Below are 21677 nucleotides of genomic sequence, written 5' to 3' on the forward strand. Positions count from 1 at the left end.
CTTCCTCCCTGTTGGATGTGGCACTGGGTCTTAGGCTACACCTGCAATCTGATCTGGATGGAAAGAAGCCGGTTGCCACCAGCACTGTGATTTTCAGTCCATCCCACTTCCCCTTGTGCCAGGTGTGGAGTTAAGATGGTAGCTCTGGCCTCTTTCTGACTTGGACAGGCTCAAACTTTAGCTGTTCTCAGGATTATACTTTAACCCGCTGAATTTTACTCATCTTTCGCTGAAGTTGGTGCCCAACCGCCTCTTCCTCCCCCATTTTTGGGCAGTGGAGCTTTCAGTTCCAGCCGGGAACAGCTTCCAAGGCTGCTTGTGCCTCCAGTGGAGGATGGGCACCTGCCTCTGGGGCGTGGAGCCTCTATTCACAAGTCTTCTCTGCAGATGGGCAGTCTCCTCCTTCCATTCCTTCAAGGATGTTGCCGGATGCCCTGCTGGTCTCCTGGAGCCCCCAAACAGGTGCTTCAGCTAGCTCCAGAAAGCCCTGGGTGTTTATTAACTGCCCTGTATCAGGAGCTGACTCTAGGAGCTTCTTGCTCTGCCACCATCTTGCTGTTGACCCCATAAAAATGTTTTTTTAGTTTTTAAAAATAAAATTTAATTGAAGTATATCATTCATATATGAACATATGTAAGCAATAAATGTATAGTAAAATTTGTGAATTTGCAAAACAAATACACGTATCATCATACAAGGCTCCCATACATTTCCCCACCGCTAACCCTTGCATTGTTGTGAAATATATATTACACACTATGAAGAGCATCGTCAGAATATTACTACTAACTGTAGCTCATATCTTACATTTGGTGCATTTTACTCCAACCCACCCAGTTATTAAGACCCTATATTACTATTGTATATTTGTTATCATTCAGGAGAAAACATTCTTATACTTGTCCTGTTAACCACAGTCCACGATCCACCATTGGACTCCCTGTGTTATATAGTCCCAAGCTTTGTACAATCCATTCAAAGTGTGTACTCAGTGGCTTTCATTTTCATCACAGAGTTTTGCTGTCATCACCTCAGTCAATTTTAGAAAATTTCTCCAAAAGGGAAAATCCCATACACCCTTATACACCCTTATGGTTGCCCTTTCAAAGTTCTGAACTATGCCATTGTCCTAAGACTCCTATGGCATTTTTTTCCCCATGAATATAAAATAGCAGAAGCAAACATCTATGAGCATAAGGGGTTTCTCCCAGCATTAATTATAACATTTGGAGATTGTCTAGTTGAAATGATCTTTAAGAAGTGAAAACATGGACAATGTTAGATAAAACAAAGCAGAATGCAGAATGAACTGGTGACATAGTTGCAAATATGTCCAGGATTTTTCCAGAAGATAACAAGTGGAAGAGAAAATGAAGAGGAAAAAATAGAAAGACTGAAAAAAGGAAGGTAAGAAAGAAGGAGAATTAGTGTAAGTTTGGTGAATTTGACATGCAGAAGCATTCATTAAGAATGCAGAAGAATTCATTAAGAATTAAGAATTGGATGAATCCTTATATGATGAAAGATAAGATGTGGTAGAACTATTAAGGCCACAAAGTTTATTTCTTAAATTAACACGTAATAAAATTGACATTTTTTGGTGTACGGTTCTGTGATTTTAATGCATAGATTCATGTAACCACCACCACAATCAGGGCAAAGAACAGTTCCATCACCTCCAAAACCCCTCATGCTGTCCCTTTGTGTTGACACACTCCCCTCATACTTAACCCTTGGCAACCACTTATGTGTTTTCCATCATTTTTCGAATGGAATAATACAGTATGTTACCTTTTGAAATTTGCTTCTCTTTCTCAGCACAATGCCCCTGAGATCCATCAAAGTGGTTGCATATATCAATACATCATTCCTTTTTATTGCGGAGTAGTATTTTGTTGCATGGCTATCTTGGTTTGTCTAGCTATGCACCTATTGAAGGACATTTAGGTTGCTCTCAGTTATTGGAAATTGTGAATATGGCTGTATACAGAGGTATTTCTGTGTTTATTTTTTAGGGTTGGGTCATATAGGAGATGTATGCTTAACTTTATAAGACAGTGCCAAATTATTTTCCAGAGCAGTTATACCATATGTATTCCCACCAGCAAGGTATGAAAGTTCCAGATTCTCATCATATTTGTTGACACTTGATAATGTCAACATTTTGATTTTAGCCATTCTAGTAGGAGTGTAGTGATTTCTCATTGTATTTTAATTTATGGTTTTTCCTAATGGCCAATGATATTGAACATATTTTAATATGCTTATTTGCCATCTATTCATCTCCATTGGTGAATTATCTGTTCAAATCTTTTGCCCACTTTTCAGTTTGATTGCTTGTTTTCTTACTGTTGAGTTTTGAGAGTTCTTAACTCTTCTGGATACAAGTCCTTCTCAGATATATGATTTGCAAATATTTTCCTCCCATCTATATTTTCATTCTCTTTACAGTGTATTTGGCAAGCAAAAGTTTTTAATTTTGATGAAGTCCATTTTATCCATTTTCATCTTTTATAGATTGAGCTTTGTGTCAAGTGTATATACTTTTTGCCTAGCCCTATGAATATTATTTCCTATGTTTTCTTCTAAATGTTTTCTAGATTTATATTTTCTATTTATATCTATGTTCTCTTTTTAAAATAAGTCATGTGTGTTCATTGCTCCAACACCACTTTTCAAAAACATTATTTTTTCTCCTTTGAAATGCATTTGTACTTTTGTCAAAAATCATTTGGCCATATTTGTATGGACCTATTTCTGTTCTCTATGTTTACTGACAATACAGTATTGTAAAAAAATACTGTAGCTTTATAGAATATCTTAAAATTGTATAATGTGAATTCTCCAGCTGTGTTCTTTCTTTTAAAATTTGTTTAAGCTATTCTAGTTCCTTTGCCTTTCCATATGAATTTTAGAATAATATTGTCTTAACTACAAAAAATTCTGAAGGAGATTGGAGTTGCAAATTGATCCATAGATTAGTTCTTAGAGAATTTTGGCATCTTTATTATATTGAGTCTTTCAATCCATGAACATGGTATGTCTTCGATGATTTAGGTCTTTGAGTTCTTTTATAAGAACTTTGTAGTTTTCACCATATAGATCCAGCACATGTTTTGTTAGATTCATACCAAAATATTTCGTTTCTGGGAACTATTGTAAATGGTATTTAAAATATTAGCTTCTAATTGTTCACTGTTGGTTTATAGAAATATGACTGATTTTTTGCATGTTATTCTTCCATTCATGGCCTTGCTAAATTCATTTATTAGTTCTAGGAATTTAAAAAATAGATTTCTTGGAATTCTCTACCTAAACAATCATCTTGACTGCAAATAGAGATAGCTTTATTTCTTCCTGTCCAATCTCTATGCCTTTCCTCACTTACGCCCTCCCTCCTTCCTACCTTCCTTCCTATCTTCCTTTCTTTCTCACTTTATCCATTACCTTGCTAAACTTGCTTATCAGTTCTAGGCACCTTAAAAATAAACTCGTTGGGATTTTCTACATAAACAATCATCTTGTCTGCAGAAGAGGATAGCTTAATTTCTTCCTTTCCACTCTGTATTCCTTCCTTCCTTCCTTCCTTCCTTCCTTCCTTCCTTCCTTCCTTCCTTCCTTCCTTCCTTCCTTCCTTCCTTCCTTCCTTCCTTCCCTCCCTCCCTCCCTCCCTCCCTCCCTGACTAGTACTTGTAGGGTAAGAGTGAATAGGAGTGGTGACAGTGGACATTCTTGCCTTCTTCCAGATCTTAGAGGAAAGAACTTAGTCTTTCACTATTAAGTATGACATTAGCTATAGAGTTTTTTTTTTTTTTAAGATGCCCTTTCTTGGTTTGAGGTGGCTTCCTTTTCTCCAGTTTGCTGAGAGTTTTTATTATTATTGAATTTTAATTTTTTTCAAATGACTTTTCTGTATTAATTTCACTCCCAGAGTAAAACCCACTTTTTCATGGTGTATTATTCTTTTTGTCTTTTGCTGGATTTGATGTTCAAATAGTTTGCTTAAAGTTTTTATAATACATTCAAGAAGGATATTCATCTGTAGTTTTTTCCCTTTGTACTGTCTACCTGTTTGTTTTTGATATTAGGGTAATGCTGGCTTCATAGAATGAGCTAGGAATGGTTTCCTTCTTTCTGTTTTCTGGAAAAGATTATGTAGAGTTGACATTAGTTCCTTTAAAAATCTTTAGTAGAATTCACCAGTGAAACCATCTGGGCTTGGTTATTTATTATTTTTTTGAAATATTTTAGCTAGAAATTAAACTTCTTTAATAATAGGACTATTCAGGGGAAATGGACTTTGGCCCAGTGGTTAGGGCGTCCGTCTACCATATGGGAGGTCTGCGGTTCAAACCCCGGGCCTCCTTGACCCGTGTGGAGCTGGCCATGCGCAGTGCTGATGCGCGCAAGGAGTGCCGTGCCACGCAAGGGTGTCCCCTGCGTGGGGGAGCCCCACGCGCAAGGAGTGCGCCCGTGAGGAAAAGCCGCCCAGCGTGAAAAGAAAGTGCAGCCTGCCCAGGAATGGCGCCGCCCACACTTCCCGTGCCGCTGACGACAACAGAAGCGGACAAAGAAACAAGACGCAGCAAATAGACACCAAGAACAGACAACCGGGGGAGGGGGGGAAATTAAATAAATAAATAAATCTTTAAAAAAATAATAATAATAGGACTATTCAGATTATCATTTTATTTTGAGTGAGTTTCAGTGGTTTATAATCTTCAAGAAATTGGCTTATTTAATCTAGTTCATAAAATTTATGTTCATAGAATTGTTTGAAGCAGTCCTTATTATCCTTTTAATGTCTGCATTCTCTGTAGTACTATCCTTTCTTTTATTGGTAATTTGTGCATCTTATTATTTTTTTCTTTGCCAGTCTTTTGAGAATTTTATCAAATTTATTGATTTTTTTCAAAGAATCAACTTTTGGCTTCATTGATTTGTTTTATTGTTTTTCTGTTTTCAATTTTATTGATTTCTACTCTTATTTTATTATCTCTTTCCTTCTGGTTACTTTTGCTTTTTTTTTTCTTTTGCTGGGTGACAGCTTAGATTATTGATATGCAATCTTGCTTCTTTACTAACATAAGCATTTAATACTATAAATTTTCTTCTAGAACTGTTTTAGCTGAACCCCGAAATTTGATATGTTATACTTTTATTTTTGTGCAGTTAAAAATATTTTCTTATTCTCCTTAAGACTTTGTGTTTGACCTATGGGTTATTTAGAAATGAATTGTTTAATTTACAAGTGTTTGGAGAATTTACTGTTACCATTCTATTCTTTATTTCTGTTCTAATTACATTAGGGTCTGAGAACATAATTCATATGATTTTGATTTATAAAATTTGTCCAGGTTTTTTATAATTCAGGATATAGTCCATCTTGGTAAATATTCCAAGTGCACTTGAAACGAATGTTCATTCTATTGTTCAATGGAGTGTTCTCTAAATGTCAACTAGATCCATTTGGTTGATGATGGTGTTTAATTCTTCCGATAGCAGTGGTTCTCAACTGGGAATCGATAGGCTCCAAAGGGAATATTTGGCAATCTCTAGAGGCATTTTTGATTGTCACAACTTGGGGGAGTGTGCTACTAGCATCTAGGTCATAGAGGGTAGGGATGCTGCTAAGCATCCTGTAATTCAGAGGACAGCTTCCACCCCTCAAGAAATAATTTTCCAGTCTAAAATGTTAATAGTTTTGTTATTGAAAAACCCTATCATATAGCCTTGTTGGTTTTCTATTTATTCTATCAGTTAATGAGACAGAAGTGTGGAAGTATCCACCTATAATAGTGGACTTGTGTATTTCTTCTTTCACATCTGTCCTTTTTTGCTTTATGTACATTTAAGCTTTTTTATTCGATTCAGAAACCTTTAGAATTGTTATATCTTCTTTGCGAATTGACCCTTTTATCATTTTTAATGTCCTTTATCTCTTGTAATTTTTTTTTGCTCTGGAGTCCACTTAGCCCCACTTTAGACATGTTCTTAATTTTAATATGTATTCGCTGGGTGTGGGCTCATTGTAAATAGTCTCTCTCTTGTAGTTGAGGTGTGGTCCTCCTGAATGAGAGTGGTCTTAATCTGGATTACTCTGTAGAGAGAACCAGGAAGTCACAGAAGCTAGAAAGGAAAGGATGTCACCATGGGATTTGAGGCAGAATTGGAAGCCATGGGATCCCAAGGATTGTGGCAATCCAGCATCAAAATCTACAGCCTTCAAGGAGAAAGCAAGCCTTTTAGCTTCCAAAACCAGGGGCCACTGAAGGCTTGTTGTTTAAGTCAAAACAGTTTGTGATATTTTTGGTAGCAGCTCAGACTAACTAAGATATATAGCCACTCCAGCTTTCCTTTGTTTAATGTTATCATGGTGTATTTTTTTTTAACCACCCTTTACTTTTACCTTACCTATATTTTTATATTTGAAGTGAATTTTTTTGTTGACGGCATGTATTTCGGTCAAGTTTTATCTCTATTCTGACAATATCTGCCTTTAATTGGTTTGTTTAAACCATTTACATTTAATGTAATTATTGATATGTTCAGATTTAGGCCTACTACTTCATTATTTGTTTTCAGTTTGTTGTTCCCTCTGCATTTTCATTCCTCTGTTTCCTCTGCCTGGGTTATATGAACTTTTTTTTTTTTTTTTAGTATTCCATTTTGTATATTATATTTTGGAATAGATCTCTTTGTATGTTTTTAGGGGTCCTAGGGATTATAATAGACATAATTAATTATTTACTGTTTGCTTGGAATTAATATTTTATCACCTAAAATGGACCATGTAAATATTATCACCATGTTGGGCCCTTTACCCTCCCCCCTTATGTTGTAGTTGCTTTATGGATTCCATCCATGTACATTGAAACTTCCAATAAAAATAATTCTTGTTCTCAACTGTCAAGAATATTTTAAAGAAGAGGAAAATATAGTCTATTCTGTTAAGCATCTCTCAATGACATCATCCAACAATGAGCTTCTCCACATCACCCCAGCCCCCCTTTCCTTCCTGCAGCCTCCTTCCTGACCTCACACATCAGAAAGCTTGCCTTTCCCGTTGCCATGAAACAGGCCCTTCTCCTGTCTGAACCCTGGGGGCCTCTGGCTTGGCATTACTAAAGGTGTGATGTTTGCTTGTGAATCAGTCACTGTAGATATAACAGGGATTGTTTTTTTCCTTTGGAGGCAGCAATAATAAGATCAAACACAAGTCCCCACTACTGATTCTATGTGGTTTTGTATACTGTGTTGTCCTTAGAAGATGTTTTGTTTTGTTTTGTTTTCACCTGAAAATCACCCAGGTCTTGGGGAAGAAGAGAGTGAAGAACTAGCATTTATTAGAAAACATCCTCTCATATATTTGCATACTTTAATTAATACTGCCTCTTGCAGCTCTGATGTGTTTCAGTCTCTCTTGTCTCAGATGCATCCCCCCCACAACACATGCACACAGTCCTTTCGTCACTGAACAATATAGAAAATATGTACATTTTCTCCTGACCACTTAGCTAGTACAGATATGTCCAGCATGCGAGCGCTAGCTAGAGTGACCAAATAATTTATCATGCAATCCAGGATGCCTTTGAAAGTGAAAGGGGATGCTATTAAAAATACCAAGACAGCTGGACTTCATGAAGTGCATCATAAACAACACTGCAGCCGGGGGTGAATGACCACCAGTGATTTTAACCACAGCTGGGAGGAACCAGGGGTGACAGTTATGACCTCAGGATTTGAAGAGCATGTCAGAGCAGATCCCAAAGATGAATGAATTCAGTCATTCAGAACCTTGTCCCTGAGCTAAATGGGGTTTGCTTGAACACATACAACCTCTTTTGCTATTCAAAAAACACTCTAAACTAGATGTTGTTATTCTCACATGAGAGATAAGGAGAGGCTAAGAGAGTGAACGAACACAGATTGTTCAAGATCCTCAAGGCTAGAATTTGGGAGGACTTTGACCTCTGACTCCAGACATCCCCTGAAGTGCTGAATACAAACTTTGTTGGCAATTATCAGGGTTCAAATCCTAGGTCTAGTGCTCTCCTAGCTGTGGGGTCTTAGCAGACCTGTACGATCATAGTGAAATTGTTAGTACAGCAGCTTATGTTTTTCTACCACTTGCCATGTGCTCTACTCTGAGTGAAATGCTTTCCCTATGTTATTTCATTCGCACCGCATGCTAACGCCATCATGTAAGTGCTATTAGAAATCACATTTTGCAAATGAGGAAAATAGTGTATGTGAAGGAGACTGGAAAAGTGCCCAATACATAAGAAATAAATATTAGTTTCCCTTTTGTCCAGAACAAAGGGAGGTCATGAACTAGTCTGTATCTTTTGTGTTTTTTTTAAAGATTAATTTTCTCCCTTCCTCTCCTCCCACACTGCTGTTTTTGCTGTCTGTGTTGTCTTCTCTTCCCATTTTCTCTCTTCTAGAATTCACCGGGATTCAATCCTGGAGACCTCTGATGAGGAGAGAGGCTCCCTGTGAATTGTGCCACCTCAGTTCCTGGTCTCTGCTGTGCTTCACCTTGTCTCTCTCTCCTTTTCTTTAAAGGTTATTTTATTTATTTATTTCTCTTCCCTTACCCCCACCCCCCCACCCTGGTTGTCTGTTCTCTGTGTCTATTTGCTGTGTCTTCTTTTTTTGTCTGCTTCTGTTATTGTCAGTGGCATGGAAATCTGTGTTTCTTTTTGTTGCGTCATCTTGTTGTGTCAGCTCTCCGTGTGTGTGGCACCATTCCTGGGCAGCCTGCACTTTCTTTCATGCTGGGCGGCTCTCCTTATGGGGCGCACTCCTTGCACATCCCCCTATGCGGGGACACCCCTGAGTGGCAGGGCACTCCTTGTGCGCATCAGCACTGCGCATGAGCCAGCTCCACACTGATCAAGGAGGCCCGGGGTTTGAACCCTGTACGTCCCATGTGGTAGACGGACGCCCTAACCACTGGGCCAAGTCCGCTTCCCTCTTGTCTCTCTTTTGATGTGTCATCATCTTGCTGCATGACTAACTTGTGCGGGCACTGGCTCACCATGAGGGCCCTCGTGTGGAGACTGGCTCGCCATGCAGGCACACTCTCTTCTTCTTTTTCACTAGGAGGCCCCAGGGATCAAACCTGGGTCCTCCCCTATGGTAGGCAGAAGCTCTATCACTCGAGCCACATCCACTTCCCATAGTTTGTTTCATAGTATTGCCCTGGGAGGTTTTAGGAGGTGGCCATTTATCCTAATGAATGTGCCCCTTTTTTTTCAGTTTCCCTAAAGGCTCAAGGACTGTGGATCCCCCCTCTCCCCTCCCCAAAAAGATATGTCCAAGCCCTAACCCCTTATACCTGTGAATGTGACTTTGTTTGGAAATAGGTTCTTTGCAGTGTTAAGAATCTTGAAATGACATCACGCTGGATTTAGAGTGAGCCTAAATCCAACAACTAGTTCCTTACAAGAGAAAGGAGAGAGAGATCTGAGACACAGAGATGCAGGGGAGACAGCTGTGTGAAAACAGAGGCAGAGCTTGGAGTTAGGCTGCCACAAACCAAGGAATGCCAAGGATTGCGGGCAATCCCCAGAAACCAGGAGAAGCTTAGAACAGGCCTTCCTCAGAACCTCCAGAGGGAATCAACCCTGCTGACACCTTGATTTAGGACTTCTGGTCTCCAGAACTGAGAGAAAATAAATTGATGTTTAAGTTGTGGGAATTTGTTACAAGAGCCTTCAGAAACTAATACGGATTGCTTGCTCTATGGTGTGTATTAATTTTGGGGGCTAGAACCCCTCCCACCCGCTCAGTTATTGCCCCCCTTTCTTGAAGCGGTGGCGCCCCGTGCAGTGGTTGTGGCCATGCATGAGAAACAGCAGGTGGTGCCAGATGACAGATGGTGTGGGAGCCCGTTCCCCGGTGGGAGGGGGCGCGAGCAAGCGAGCAGGCAGGCAGCTGCCAGCAGCTCTTCCCCGCTCGCTTTTCGCTCTCAGAAGCTCCTAATCCAGATACTAGCAAGGCGCTGTCCTTTCAGCACCACAGGCTCGGGCTTGAGGAGGGTGGACCCTCGGCTCTCCTCTTCAAATTGGCTTGAATTCGCTCTGACCCCCCCAAGAGTGCAACACAGTAAGTAGGCATTTGTTTTTGCTACTCCCCCCCGCCCCCCGCTCCAATATCCTCCAACCTCTTATCGCCCCTTTCACCGGCACAACAGCCCTGTTTTTCTAGTATCGTTCCACCTGCAAGAGACATTCAGTTGTGCTGGGCTTTTGGGGGTGGAGTGGGAGCACTATTTGACTTCCAAGAGAACTGGAGAGGAATAAATGTCATTTGTTTATTTGGTTGGCAATCTTGCAATACGGGGGTCGCTAACTTTCCTTGGAACCAAAAAAATATGTCCCTCCGCTATTCAGGAAATGGAGGCATTCCATGGCTGAATAACAGGATGGAGTTCAAGCCAGTCTTTTATCTTTTGTTTTAGGAAACTGGATCCCATTTACAAATGTAAATATTGTGTCAAGAGGTACACATAATATATTTAACATTTTATTTCTTGGGGGGAGGGTTTTTTGGAGGGGGCAATATAATAAAACAACAACCTAAGTGATAAGGTGAAATTTATCATACTGCAGTCTGATCTAGAGTAGCAGGATGGGTTTTTTTTTTTTTTTTTGCACTAAAAATAAGCTTTTCCATGAGATTATATGAATACTTTAGTTTCGTGTCTGGGGTAATTTTTTAAGCTTATATTTTTTTGCATAGGTCTGGGATTTTCCTTGAGTTTCCCAAATTTGTGGGCTCTTGAACCCTGCAGGCAGGTGGCATATTCTGATGATTAAAGAAGTTTTACTGGACAATGGGAATCATGTCAGGAAATCTACCGGAAGATCGATGACGATCTCTAGATTGAAAGCCACCCCACTGGAGTTGTTGAAGACAGCACTGTTTTCTCTGTCGTCAGCCCTCTTTTCCCTGCCTCACCTTCTGCTGTAACCAGAATCCCACTGCTTGCCTTAGGTCTGGGAAGAAAGGCGTAAGGATGGTGAAGCTGAACAGTAACCCCAGTGAGAAGGGAGCCAAGCCCCCTTCGGTGGAGGATGGCTTCCAGACCGTCCCTCTCATCACACCCTTGGAGGTTAACCACTTGCAGCTGCCTGCTCCCGAAAAGGTAAAGCAGGTGTTCTTCTTATCACTCCCCAAACTCCCTCCACTCAGAAAAATAAAACAACAAGAATTCCCCCTCCCCACTCCCCCACCCAAATTCCTTTCATTCCCTCATGAGCCAAACATGTTCCCTTGTAATTATACTCCTTCCAGAGGCATAACATTTCTTGTGTTATTTCAGATTTGTGGTAAGTGTATTTTGTGTTTTTTGTTTTGTTTTGGTTTGGTTCATATATACATACATAGTCAAGAAAATTAGTCTTCGATTTTTAAGCTTTATCACAGCAGGTAGAATGCCAATAAGCTTCTAGATGGTGACAGAGAAAACCTGTCTTGATTATTTGGGGGGGAGGTTTAAAAAATTTACAGGTATAGATTTGAGGACAGAGAATTGGATTCAGTCCAACAAGCATTTAGTTTGTACCTATGAAGGCCCTGTTCCTGTGCTAGGAGCTGATTAAGTAAAAACACAAATAGCAAGATCCCTGACCAGTATAAAAATAAAATATAATGCAAATGCGTTAATTAGTTTATAACAAATGGATATAATGCATTATGGTAAAAGCAAAATCTGGGGATTACAGAGACTGTGAGAGCACAGGGGTTAGCTCAATTCTGCTGGGGTGGGGAGGATTTGGAGAGGGAGACTGAGGGGCCAAGTTGGGTAAGCTGCAGAGAAGGAACATTTGAGTTGGGCTTTTACAGGTGAGTGAAAACCTTCCAGGTAGACCATGGGAAGGAAGGTGTTAAAGGTAAAAGGCTCATATGTGCCGAGCCATGGAGGTGTGGAGAGCTTGGGGGAAGAGGTGGCTGGAGTAGTGTCTTTGGGGGAGGTGTGGCTGGCAATGAATAGCTGTCTGATGGTGCAGCTGACATGGCAGGAGCCATGAAGGAAGGTGGGCATTTACACAAAGGCAGAGGGCAGTTTTATCCCCTGGAAAGGTGGGAACAATGTTATCATTTAAAATCTGTCTAAGAAGACTTGGGGTTTAATTATACCAGCTTTTGTACAGTCAGGTATAGATTTGGAGGCAAATGATGGAGTTCCCTGGCTGAAGCACACAATGGAGCATTCCATCTGCTTGATTTCTCATTGGCATCTCCAAGAGGGCATTGTGTGCCTTAACCAATTGGCTCCATCCAGTCAATAGAAGAGAAGCCAAAGCTAGATAAAGGGTCTGGCTGATTGGCAGTAGGTTGAGTCATCTGGTTTGAGAGTGCCATGCCTGTCAGTATGGGAACATGTGAGGGGGTGGCAGAAAGAAAGAATCCTTGAGCCATCCTGAGACACTGATAAGCTCTTTAAAAATAAATTTCAAACAAGCAATTAACAGTGAAGAAGTGGGAGGAGGAGGAGAAGAGACAGTGGTAATTGAGTACCTGCTACATGTTATCGCAGAGGTTCTCAGTTTTCTGACTGCATGTTAGAATCACCTAGGGGAGCTTTTAAAAACCCTGACATCTAGGCTACACCCCAGGCCAATTATGTTCGGATCCGGGGTATTAATTAAATCACTCCAGGTGAACTCCTGTGTGCAGTCAAAGTTGAGGACCACTGTGCTAGGTGCTTATTACCCCTGGGAGTCAGAGACTCTGCTCGAATTTATAGGTACAAGTGTGAAGGATCAGAGAAGTTTGGTGAATTATCCAAGCTCACAGAAAGAATAAGTGGGATTTTGAAGCAGGATTTAAGTGAAGGGCAGGGCGGAAGAGGAAGGGATGTTCTCTAGAGGTTCATGAGGGTCCAGGAAGAACCTTTACCCCTTAGCCAACAGCTACAGCCTCCCAGATCTGCATGTCCCTGAGGGGTGCACAATGGCAAGGGACTGTGGTGAGGCCGACTCTCCCCGCTGGCCATTTCAGATGATACCATGGCCTCTGACTCTCCTTACTCTTCCCACTGGCCTCTAGGGGCTTCCTCCTGTCCCTGAGACAGGAGACAGCCAGGTTGTCCCGAAGCCTGAAGAATAAATACTTTGGCGCTCAGGGGGGGTGCCTGCAGGCAAGGAAGGGGGAAACCAATTCATCCTGAAAGGTGCATCAGGCCCCTGTTTGGCTGCAAGTCCCTCCAGGGCCATGCCCACAGGGGTACTTCCCCACAGTGGCACCCTTTGGTGTTCATGACAGTTTTTTTTCCCCCACAAGGTGGACCTCCGTTTCCCACTCTGTGAAATGGGGATGCTCATACCTGCCTTGCAGAGGTCAGGAAAAAATTAGATGTGGCCTCAAATATAAAGTGCCTAACACAGAACTATCCATGATAGAATAACAGTTATCACTTTTGAGTGCCTCCTAAATACTAGATGCTATTCTAGCCATATGTACACACACACACACACACACACACACACAATGTATTTCATCCTTTCAACAGTTAATAGCACTAGTAAGGGAGTTGCTACTTTCACCCAAATTTTAAAGATGAGATAACTCAGGCTGAAAGTAAGATAGCAACTTGCCCAAAGCACGTAGTTGTTCAGCAGTGGATTCTGGATGCAGAACCCAGGCAGCGTGGAGAGAGCTGGCCTGGGAGTCCATGGCATTGGCTTGGTGGCTAACCCAGTGTGTGACGCCATCAAGCCACGCTTCCTCCCCTGAGCCTTTGTTTTCTCTTCTCCGAGTCAGGAACTGTAGGAGCTGTTTTCTCTGGCAGCGTTTAGGTTTTATGATCTTGATGAGAGTAAACTAATTTTTGTTCCTGACATTAGGACAGACCAGTTAACAGTGAACTCCCCTCAAGGAGCCCAAAGTCCTCTAAATGTTCATGCTGCAGTTACCAGCCCAGGCTCGGCAGCCACCGCCGTAGGGTTCAAATCCTCGCTCCGCCTTTTATGAGCTTACCTTGGCTGAGCACTTTGGGAGAGCGCCAAGGCCCCGGCTTCCCCATGTGTAAAGTGGGGATGATAATGCCAGGTCTCACATCACAGATTCTAGAGAAGGAGAAATGAGCCCTGACACGATGTAGTCAGCTCTTTGGCTGTGCTCCAGTCAGATGGTAAGTCTTTGAAGCTAAGGCAGCTATCAGAAAGAAGTATAATTTGGCCCTGACATTAAATCATAGTTCTTTGTCTTGAAAATATAAAATATAGAATGTGTTTGGTGTGTAATCCTGACAGTCATCTTTAGATGGGTTCACTAAATCCTCTCTTGTATGGAATGTGCATATTGGGAGAAAACCTTCAGCAAGTGAAATGGAGGGGACCCACATGCCTAAAGTACTTTCTCTGAGTTAGGGATGGGCCACGCAGGGTGCTTGAGAGCTGCATTTCAGTTAAACTTTCCAGTAGCCCCAGGAGGTAGGTATTAATGAACCTGTTTCTCTGACGGGGAAACCGAGGCTCAGATGAATGGACGGCCTTGCCCCAGCTTCACAGACAGAGTAGAAGACCCAGGTTTGGAACCCGGTTGCACCTGCTGCCCAACGTCCTCCTTTGCCCTGTGCTGCCTGCAGTGTGGAGAAGCCACCCGCCCTGGGAGAGTCCTTCCTCAGACTCTCCCTTCCCTCAGCCATGGCCGCAGCCATGTTGGCCCTTTCTGGAACTCTCCCTCAGACAGGGAACTTCTCAGCCTCCAGATCTCCCTCCCTGCCCCACGCTGTGGAGACTGTTGCCTCCCTGGGGAGAGGCGACTGGCCTGGCCTCATGGCTGGTCTCCTGCCTCTTCTCTCGTTCACTCGTCAGCCTCCACCCTGCCCCTGAGGTAGATTCCGTGGAGTCGTGAGCAGGTCACTCTTCTGTGGAAACCTCTTTTCAGCCCCTCATCCCCACAGGAGACGGTCCTCAGATCCCCACCTCGGCATTCCAGAGCCTTCATTATCTGGCCCTCTGGCTTCCATTCCAACCACTCCACTTTGTACGTCGCAAACTCACATATCAGATCTACCTAAGCAGGTGTTTTCACCTGGGGAGGGGCTTGACTTTGTCCTCCAGGGGGCATTTAGCAATGTCTGGAGACATTTTTGGTTGTCACAACTGAGAGGTAAACCGTGTGCTACTGGCATCTAGTGGGTAGAGGCCGCAGATGCTGCTAAACATCCCGCAAGGAACAGGACGGCCCCCCACGATGAAGAGTTAGCAGGCCCAGGATGTCAATAGAGCAGAGGCTGAGAACCCTGACCTAGAACTTGCCACACTCTCCAGGATGTTTCCTGCCTCTCTATCCTTGCACTTGCCATCTTTTGGCCCAGGATGCCCTTCCCACCCCTTTGCCTGCTGATAAGACATTGCTCATCTTCCTAAACCCGGCTCAGGCGGGAACTCTCCTGGGCACCTTCCCTGACCACCCGTAACTGTGTTTGTCCTTGTTGCACTGGAAGGTGTCCACTCCCTCCCTCACTCAGCCGGTCATGAAGTAGCTCTTGTGGGCACCCTCTCCACACCAGGCACGGTGCTAGGCTGTGGATGTACAGCCAAGCAAAGACAGGCACGGCCACTGCCTTCGAGGAGCTTCCGGGGAAGAGGGACTTCAGACAGGTCATGACACACACCTGCAAACTGCGAGAAGGGCTGCGAAGGAAGAACAAGGTGCTTTAATGTAGGAAAAGATACGACTTTGGAGAACCTAATTATGATGGGAGGGTGGTCAGGGGAGGCCTCTTTGGGGAAGCAGGAGGAGGGTTTAGGGTTGGGAGCGGGGGCAGAGAGCCTAGCAAGTGGGCAGACCTTGTGCCAGGTAGAGACTATGAATTAGAGAAACAGCCAAATAGGCTTGGCCGGAGCACGGGACATGAGAGGGGTCGGAGGGGACCAGAAGCACACCAGTTCATGGAGGGCTTCCTGCAACTTTTTAAAAACAGTTTAATGCAGGAGAGTACTTTCAAGAAGATCGCTCTGGCAGCCTAGGGACAGAAGGCAGGCCCCGCCTTGTGCCTGGTGCCCCCTGGCCTCCACTTCCTCCGTCCTTCCAATCAGTCCTCCCTGTGGCACCAGAGGCAGCTCCCCCCAAACAGAGGCGCCTGGTTCTCACAGCCTGCTCCAGGAGTGGTGGGAGTCGAGAAAAGAGCGGAAGCAGCGAGACCAGCTAGAAGTCCACTGTCATGTTCTGAGAAGTGATGCTGGTGGCTCGGACTAGGCCAATGGGCATGGGGCCGTGGGTGGATGGCTTAGAGAAGAACAGGACCCAGCGCCAGGCTGGATGTGAGGAGCGAGGGAAAATTCTCTCGGTTCTGTTTGCCCATGGCCCTGAGCACCCTGCCTCCGTTCAGCTCTCCTTCCTTAGTGCTGGCACGTGCGGGACAGTGGTGAGTGCCGGCCCCCTGGGGGAGGTCCCCTCTCCCTTGCCTCGCTTCAGACTGGGCTCGATTTCTCTGCTCGACAGCTGGTGGGAAAAGAGCTGAATCTTAAGCCATCGGGTGGTAGGAGCAAGTGCTTGAGAAGCTGGAGCGTTGATCTGCAGATATCAAATTCTGGAACGTGCTCCTGGGGCCTCCCTGCCTTCGGTTTCTCTAAGTAACCACAACAACCCAAATGTCATCACAGCCACTCTGTGAGGTTCCGTTGCTCCTATTCTATAGGTGCAGGAACAGGCTCTTAGAGGTGAAATGCGTGTCCTCGGGCACACCCAAAGGAAACAGTGCGGCCAAGGGAGACACCCAGGAGTGCCTGGGAGATGCCAGCTAAGGGAAGGCAGCTCAGCAGGAAGCCAGCCACGAGAGGCACTGCCCTGCCTTGGCAAAGCCCCAGGTGCTTGGCAAAGCAGCTGCCAGGCTCTGGGCAAAGGCTGCTTTCCTTTCTCCTGATTATTAAGTCTCTATGTTGTCCCAGGGGAAACTGACTCACCTGCTTCTGGCAGGAGAGGGGCACAGATATCTAAAGACCAGTTATTGATGATGCTTCTGATTTTGTATGCTAGACCATATGCATTTTATAGCTCTAGAGACCTGGGTTCCAATCTCCCTCAAGCTATTTATTTAGTGTGTGACTGTAAGTATGTTGCTTAGCATCTCTGGGCTTCAGTTTTATTGTTGTTGTTGTTGTTTTCCAAAATGAGTGTACAATTAACTTCACAGGGTCACTATGAGGGAAAAAATGCGAAAACTTCCTAATGAGCCCAGCCTGGAGCCTGGCCCCCAAAGGGAGCTAATCAATATCCTTTCCTTTCTTTGGCTGGACATCCAGACGTGCTAACGGTTTCTTTTGTGAAGAAGACTGTGAAAGTGAAGCAGGCTGAGAAGAATGAGGTTTCCAGGGAGGGGTGCAAGGAGGTGGGGGCCAGATGCTCCACGTGGTAGTCCTGGAAGGACGCTGGGCAAAGAGAGTCCGCGGGACTCTGAGACACGATACTGTCACCCAGCCCCGGCGCCCTTCACCCAGGCATGTCCTCCTGTCCTCCCCGGAGGGTTTATTTTTCTCCTTGAGACCACAGGCTCAGAGAAACACCAGCCTGTCCCCAAGGAGTGTCAGAAATGCCCAGCTCTGCAGGGTCCAGGCGCATGGCTCTCCTTCGCGCTTCAGAGACTCCCGAAGGAGAGACCATAAATCACCCCGAATTGGGGCACAGACTCTGACCAAGCAATTGAAGCAAAGAGATATAAAATGACCAATTAGCAGACGAAAATACCCATATTGAAAATTCTTCATAATTTAAAAACTTTCAACAAAATGTGACTTTTTAAAACCTATCAGATTGTGGGAAAAGAAGTTTGATAATGTTTAGTGTTGATAATATCAGGGGACAAATGGACCTTTTCAATACACACTTGTTGGGTACACAATCTGATGCTTTTTTCCCCAAAGATATTTTGGCAAGGTTTATAAAATTTAAACTGAATAAACCAGTGATTCTGCTGGTAGGAAGTTATTCTATTGGTATAGTCTCTCAAATGTATAAACAAACTGGAACTAGAATGTTCTGTGAGAGGGGGCTGATTGAATAAACTATGGTGAATGGATGTGAACTACCTAGCAATCATTACAAGAATGAGGCGAATCTGTATGTGCTAGCGTGGAAAGAAGCAAAAGGCACATTGCTTGAGCTAAAAAAAGGACAACTCTAAAAAGAGTGGTGTGGAGTGATCCCATTTCTGGAAGCACATACACACATATGTGTGTTTGTTTTATGCTTATGATACATAAAACATTTTTGGAAGGACCCACAAGTAACTGTTAAATGTTTTGGGGGAGGTAAGGATGGGGTGGGTGGGGCCCATTTGAAGACATTTATTTTATGTTTGTCCTTTTTTTTTACCATGGACATGTACCAAATTTTATAATTTTCAAACTTCACCCCCTGTCCACAGATGGTGAAGGAATCTCAGGGGGCTAAAGTGATGTGCTGATGTCCACACACAGAGAGACCGTTGTGGAGCGAGCTAGCATCTGTGTATGTACAGGGAGGCGGTAGAGCGGTGCAGTCTGGGTTTGAATCCTAACTCTACCACCTACTTGCTGTGTGACCCCGGGCAAGTTTATTGACCACTCTCACCTTCAGTTTCCTTGTCATTAAGATGAAGACAATACTATTTCCCTCCGAGAATTGTTGTAAGGATGAAATGAGAAAATACGTGTCAAATATTTTAGTGCAGTGCCTGGCACACACAAAATACTTAATACAAAGTGCTTATTATTATTATCATCATCATTTAAGTCTCAGGACCCCTGCTTCCCAAGAGCGTAGGGGCTGATCCCAGGCAGCAACGCAAGTCGAGCCTCTGGACCATGGAAGACGTCCGGGGTGGCAGAGCCCTGGCCCTTCCTTGTCATATGCCAGCCCAGACAGCTAAGGTCTGCTCAGAGCAGGAGGAGCCAGAGCCCCCTGCAGAGGCCCCCATGGAGAGTGCCCCATCTTGCCCCATAGGTGGAGAGACATATTCTTATGGGGCACATGGCTCATTTGAAGCCATCCTGATCAGCCTTCCATTTTGCATCTGAGAAAGCAAAGGCCCAGCAAGGAAAAGAGACTTGATGGTGTGGAAAAGAACTCTGGATTGGATCTTGCTTCTGACCCAATATTGCCGTGTGACCTGGAGAAAATCCTTCCCCTCTCTGGGCCCCAGTCTTTCCATCTGTGAATCGAGAGGGATGGAAATCACTGCCACGCAGGGCCCTTGAGCACTGACACTGTTCCCTGTGTTCTGGGCCCAATGTCAGGCTTCACGGGGCCAGGGAAAGACTCAAACCCAAAGAGATGGAGTGTGGGGTGGGGAGTGAAGGGGACACCTTGGGGAAGGTCGCCAAGGAAGGACTCAGACCCCATCTGGGTCAACTTGGCCTTCTCTCCTAAGAAACAGGACCCACTAATTTATTCATTCACTCCTGAGTTTTTGTGGGGCCCTGTTATGTACCAGGTGCATAGGCTCAGAGTTTGGGTGTTACGATTCTAGAATAATGGCCTTACTTGTGGGCATCACCTGTATCTGAGCCAGAAGTTTAGGTTCAAGCCTTGGTTCTGCCTCTTTGTGGTTGTGAAGTCATTTCTGTTCTCTCTGATTCTGTCTCCTCCTCTGTACAATGAAGATCATCATCCCTACCTAACAGTGATTCTGAGGATTGAGGAGGTAACATTTTTGGCGCAGTGCCGGGCACACAGTGGGTGCTCAATAAATGGAGCCTTTCTTAATTTTTTTTTTAACATGGTAGATAGGGAAGAGCATGGCAATCCTGAATTTGAATACTGGCTCACTCACTTGCGAGTCATTTGCTCACAGGCCAGTCACAACCATCTGAGTTGAAAGCTCCTCATCTGAAAAATGGGGCACGATTGTAACTGTTTTCAAGATCGGTGAGGACTGGAGAGGCTGTTGTAGGAGAATGACGGGAATTGAATGAGTCCGCAGAAGTAGGGCACCCAGCTCAGCATCTCGCACACAGTAGGTGTCCAGAGGATCACCAGGCTCGAAAGTCTCTTTTCTGCGGGGAGGAGCAGAAGTGTACAGCATAGAGCTATTTTTGGCCTGTGCTAGTCCAGCTCGTGAAAAGACTGCCTTGCTCCCTGCCAGCCCTTCTGCACTTTTATTTATTGTTCCTGTCAATCCTGGGGCCTCTCCATGTGGGAACCTCTTCATTATTGATAATCCAGGGAAGCCGTATTTTAAATTTTTATGATCTGTACTTTGTGCCATCTGAACCACCATGCATTATCTGGCCTTGCCAGCGAAGAGAGAATTATATCCAGGCGTGGGGTCCTTTGGGGATGAATAATTTATGTCGTTTTCACAATGCCAATTATGTTGAATTATATTCTTCATATCAGCAGCAGACAGAAGAATGGGGGACCAATGTGTAAATATGAAAAGAAAATACATTTATTAGTTTGCCCAAATCTACAATGATACATGAAAACCTGGAGTTCCATTTTTTCCAAATATTTATAAAACCCCATTTTTGATAATAAGCAGCATGGAAACAATGTTTCTCCCTTCTCTCTTATTTTTTTCTCCATTTCTACTATTAATCAAGGAACTCAAGGCTCTGTTTTGCTCCATTTTTTTTAACTGCTGGAAAAAGAAGAATTTCCAGAGTAAAGCCTTTCTTTGCAAATTTCTCTTTCTCTCTGTTTGTGTAAGTTGATTCCTTGAGGGTACAATTAATCACAATTGGCTAGCATTTCTTATGCTTTTCCCTTAACAGTACAAAAAAGGTAACTGTTACTGTATCATTTTTGTGGAAAAGTTTCTGGCCTCATTCCATAGACAGAACACCAAAGCATCCTGAAACTCCTAATATCCAGTTGATTCCAGTACCTTGGTTGGTCTGTATTTTTCCTGCTCTCTGCATCTCCCCACTCCTCTGCATCTTCTCTTTTGCTTGTAATTCTTCCTCAGCTCCTCATTGTCCTCAAGTTAAAGATGCTTAACATGCCGTTTGGAGCCCCTCCAGCTTCATCTCCTGCCACCCCTCTCCTCAACGGCCCCATTCTCTGTTCTCAGAACTATTTGTGGTTTCTCAAGATGCCAGACTCCTGAGTGTCTTCTGTATGCTTGTTGGTATATGCTGTTCCTTTGGTCTAGAAAGCTCTTTCCTGGGTGTGGGTAGGCAAGAGTGGAAACAAAGAGGCTGGCCTGAGCAAATGTCCGCAGAGAGATGATGATAGCCTGAATGTATTTGATTTGACATACACAGTGGCGTGGATGCTGCTGCTGTCTTCTGAGATGGGAATTCCATGGGGAAGAAAGCATTGAGGGAAGGGAGCTGGGAGAGGAGGTGGGTCAGGGCACTTGAGAGCTTTGCTGTGGATGAGTTACGTTAAGGTACACAGATCCAAGGACAACCGTCAAGTAGGGTAATCTGAGTGTTGGGCATGGTCTGAACTGGAGATATAAATTTGAGAATAAAGATGGACAGGAGTGAATGAGAACACTCAGAATCAGGTGTAGAAGGAAAGGAGAGCATCTGTGACCTAGCCCTGAGAAACTTCAAAATTGAAGGTTAGGACAGAAGAGGAGCCTGAAAAAGACGCTGAGGGAGTCTGGCCATGGCGTTAGGAAGAGAACCCAAGACAGAGACTTCCATGGACCCAAGGGAGGACAGCATTTCAAAAAGGAGGGAGAGAGTCAGTCTGAGGACTACCTCAAAGAGGTTGAAGTCGG

At 43.8% G+C, this 21677-nt stretch overlaps 1 protein-coding gene across 1 annotated transcript in view; it reads left to right on the plus strand.

Annotated features, from left to right (window-relative positions):
• The first annotated feature begins 9882 nt into the window (after positions 1 to 9882).
• The window catches only part of NSG2 (neuronal vesicle trafficking associated 2), a 65712-nt gene continuing 53917 nt past the window's right edge, over positions 9883 to 21677 (plus strand). Inside the window, exons 1-2 of the mRNA XM_004472305.4 lie at positions 9883 to 10114; positions 11006 to 11156. Coding sequence (XP_004472362.1) covers positions 11028 to 11156 — 129 coding nt within the window. The 5' untranslated portion in view covers positions 9883 to 10114; positions 11006 to 11027. The remainder of the gene's footprint in view (positions 10115 to 11005; positions 11157 to 21677) is intronic.

Source organism: Dasypus novemcinctus, chromosome 2, assembly GCF_030445035.2.
Source record: "Dasypus novemcinctus isolate mDasNov1 chromosome 2, mDasNov1.1.hap2, whole genome shotgun sequence".
In the NCBI taxonomy this organism is placed as follows: Eukaryota; Metazoa; Chordata; class Mammalia; order Cingulata; family Dasypodidae; genus Dasypus; species Dasypus novemcinctus.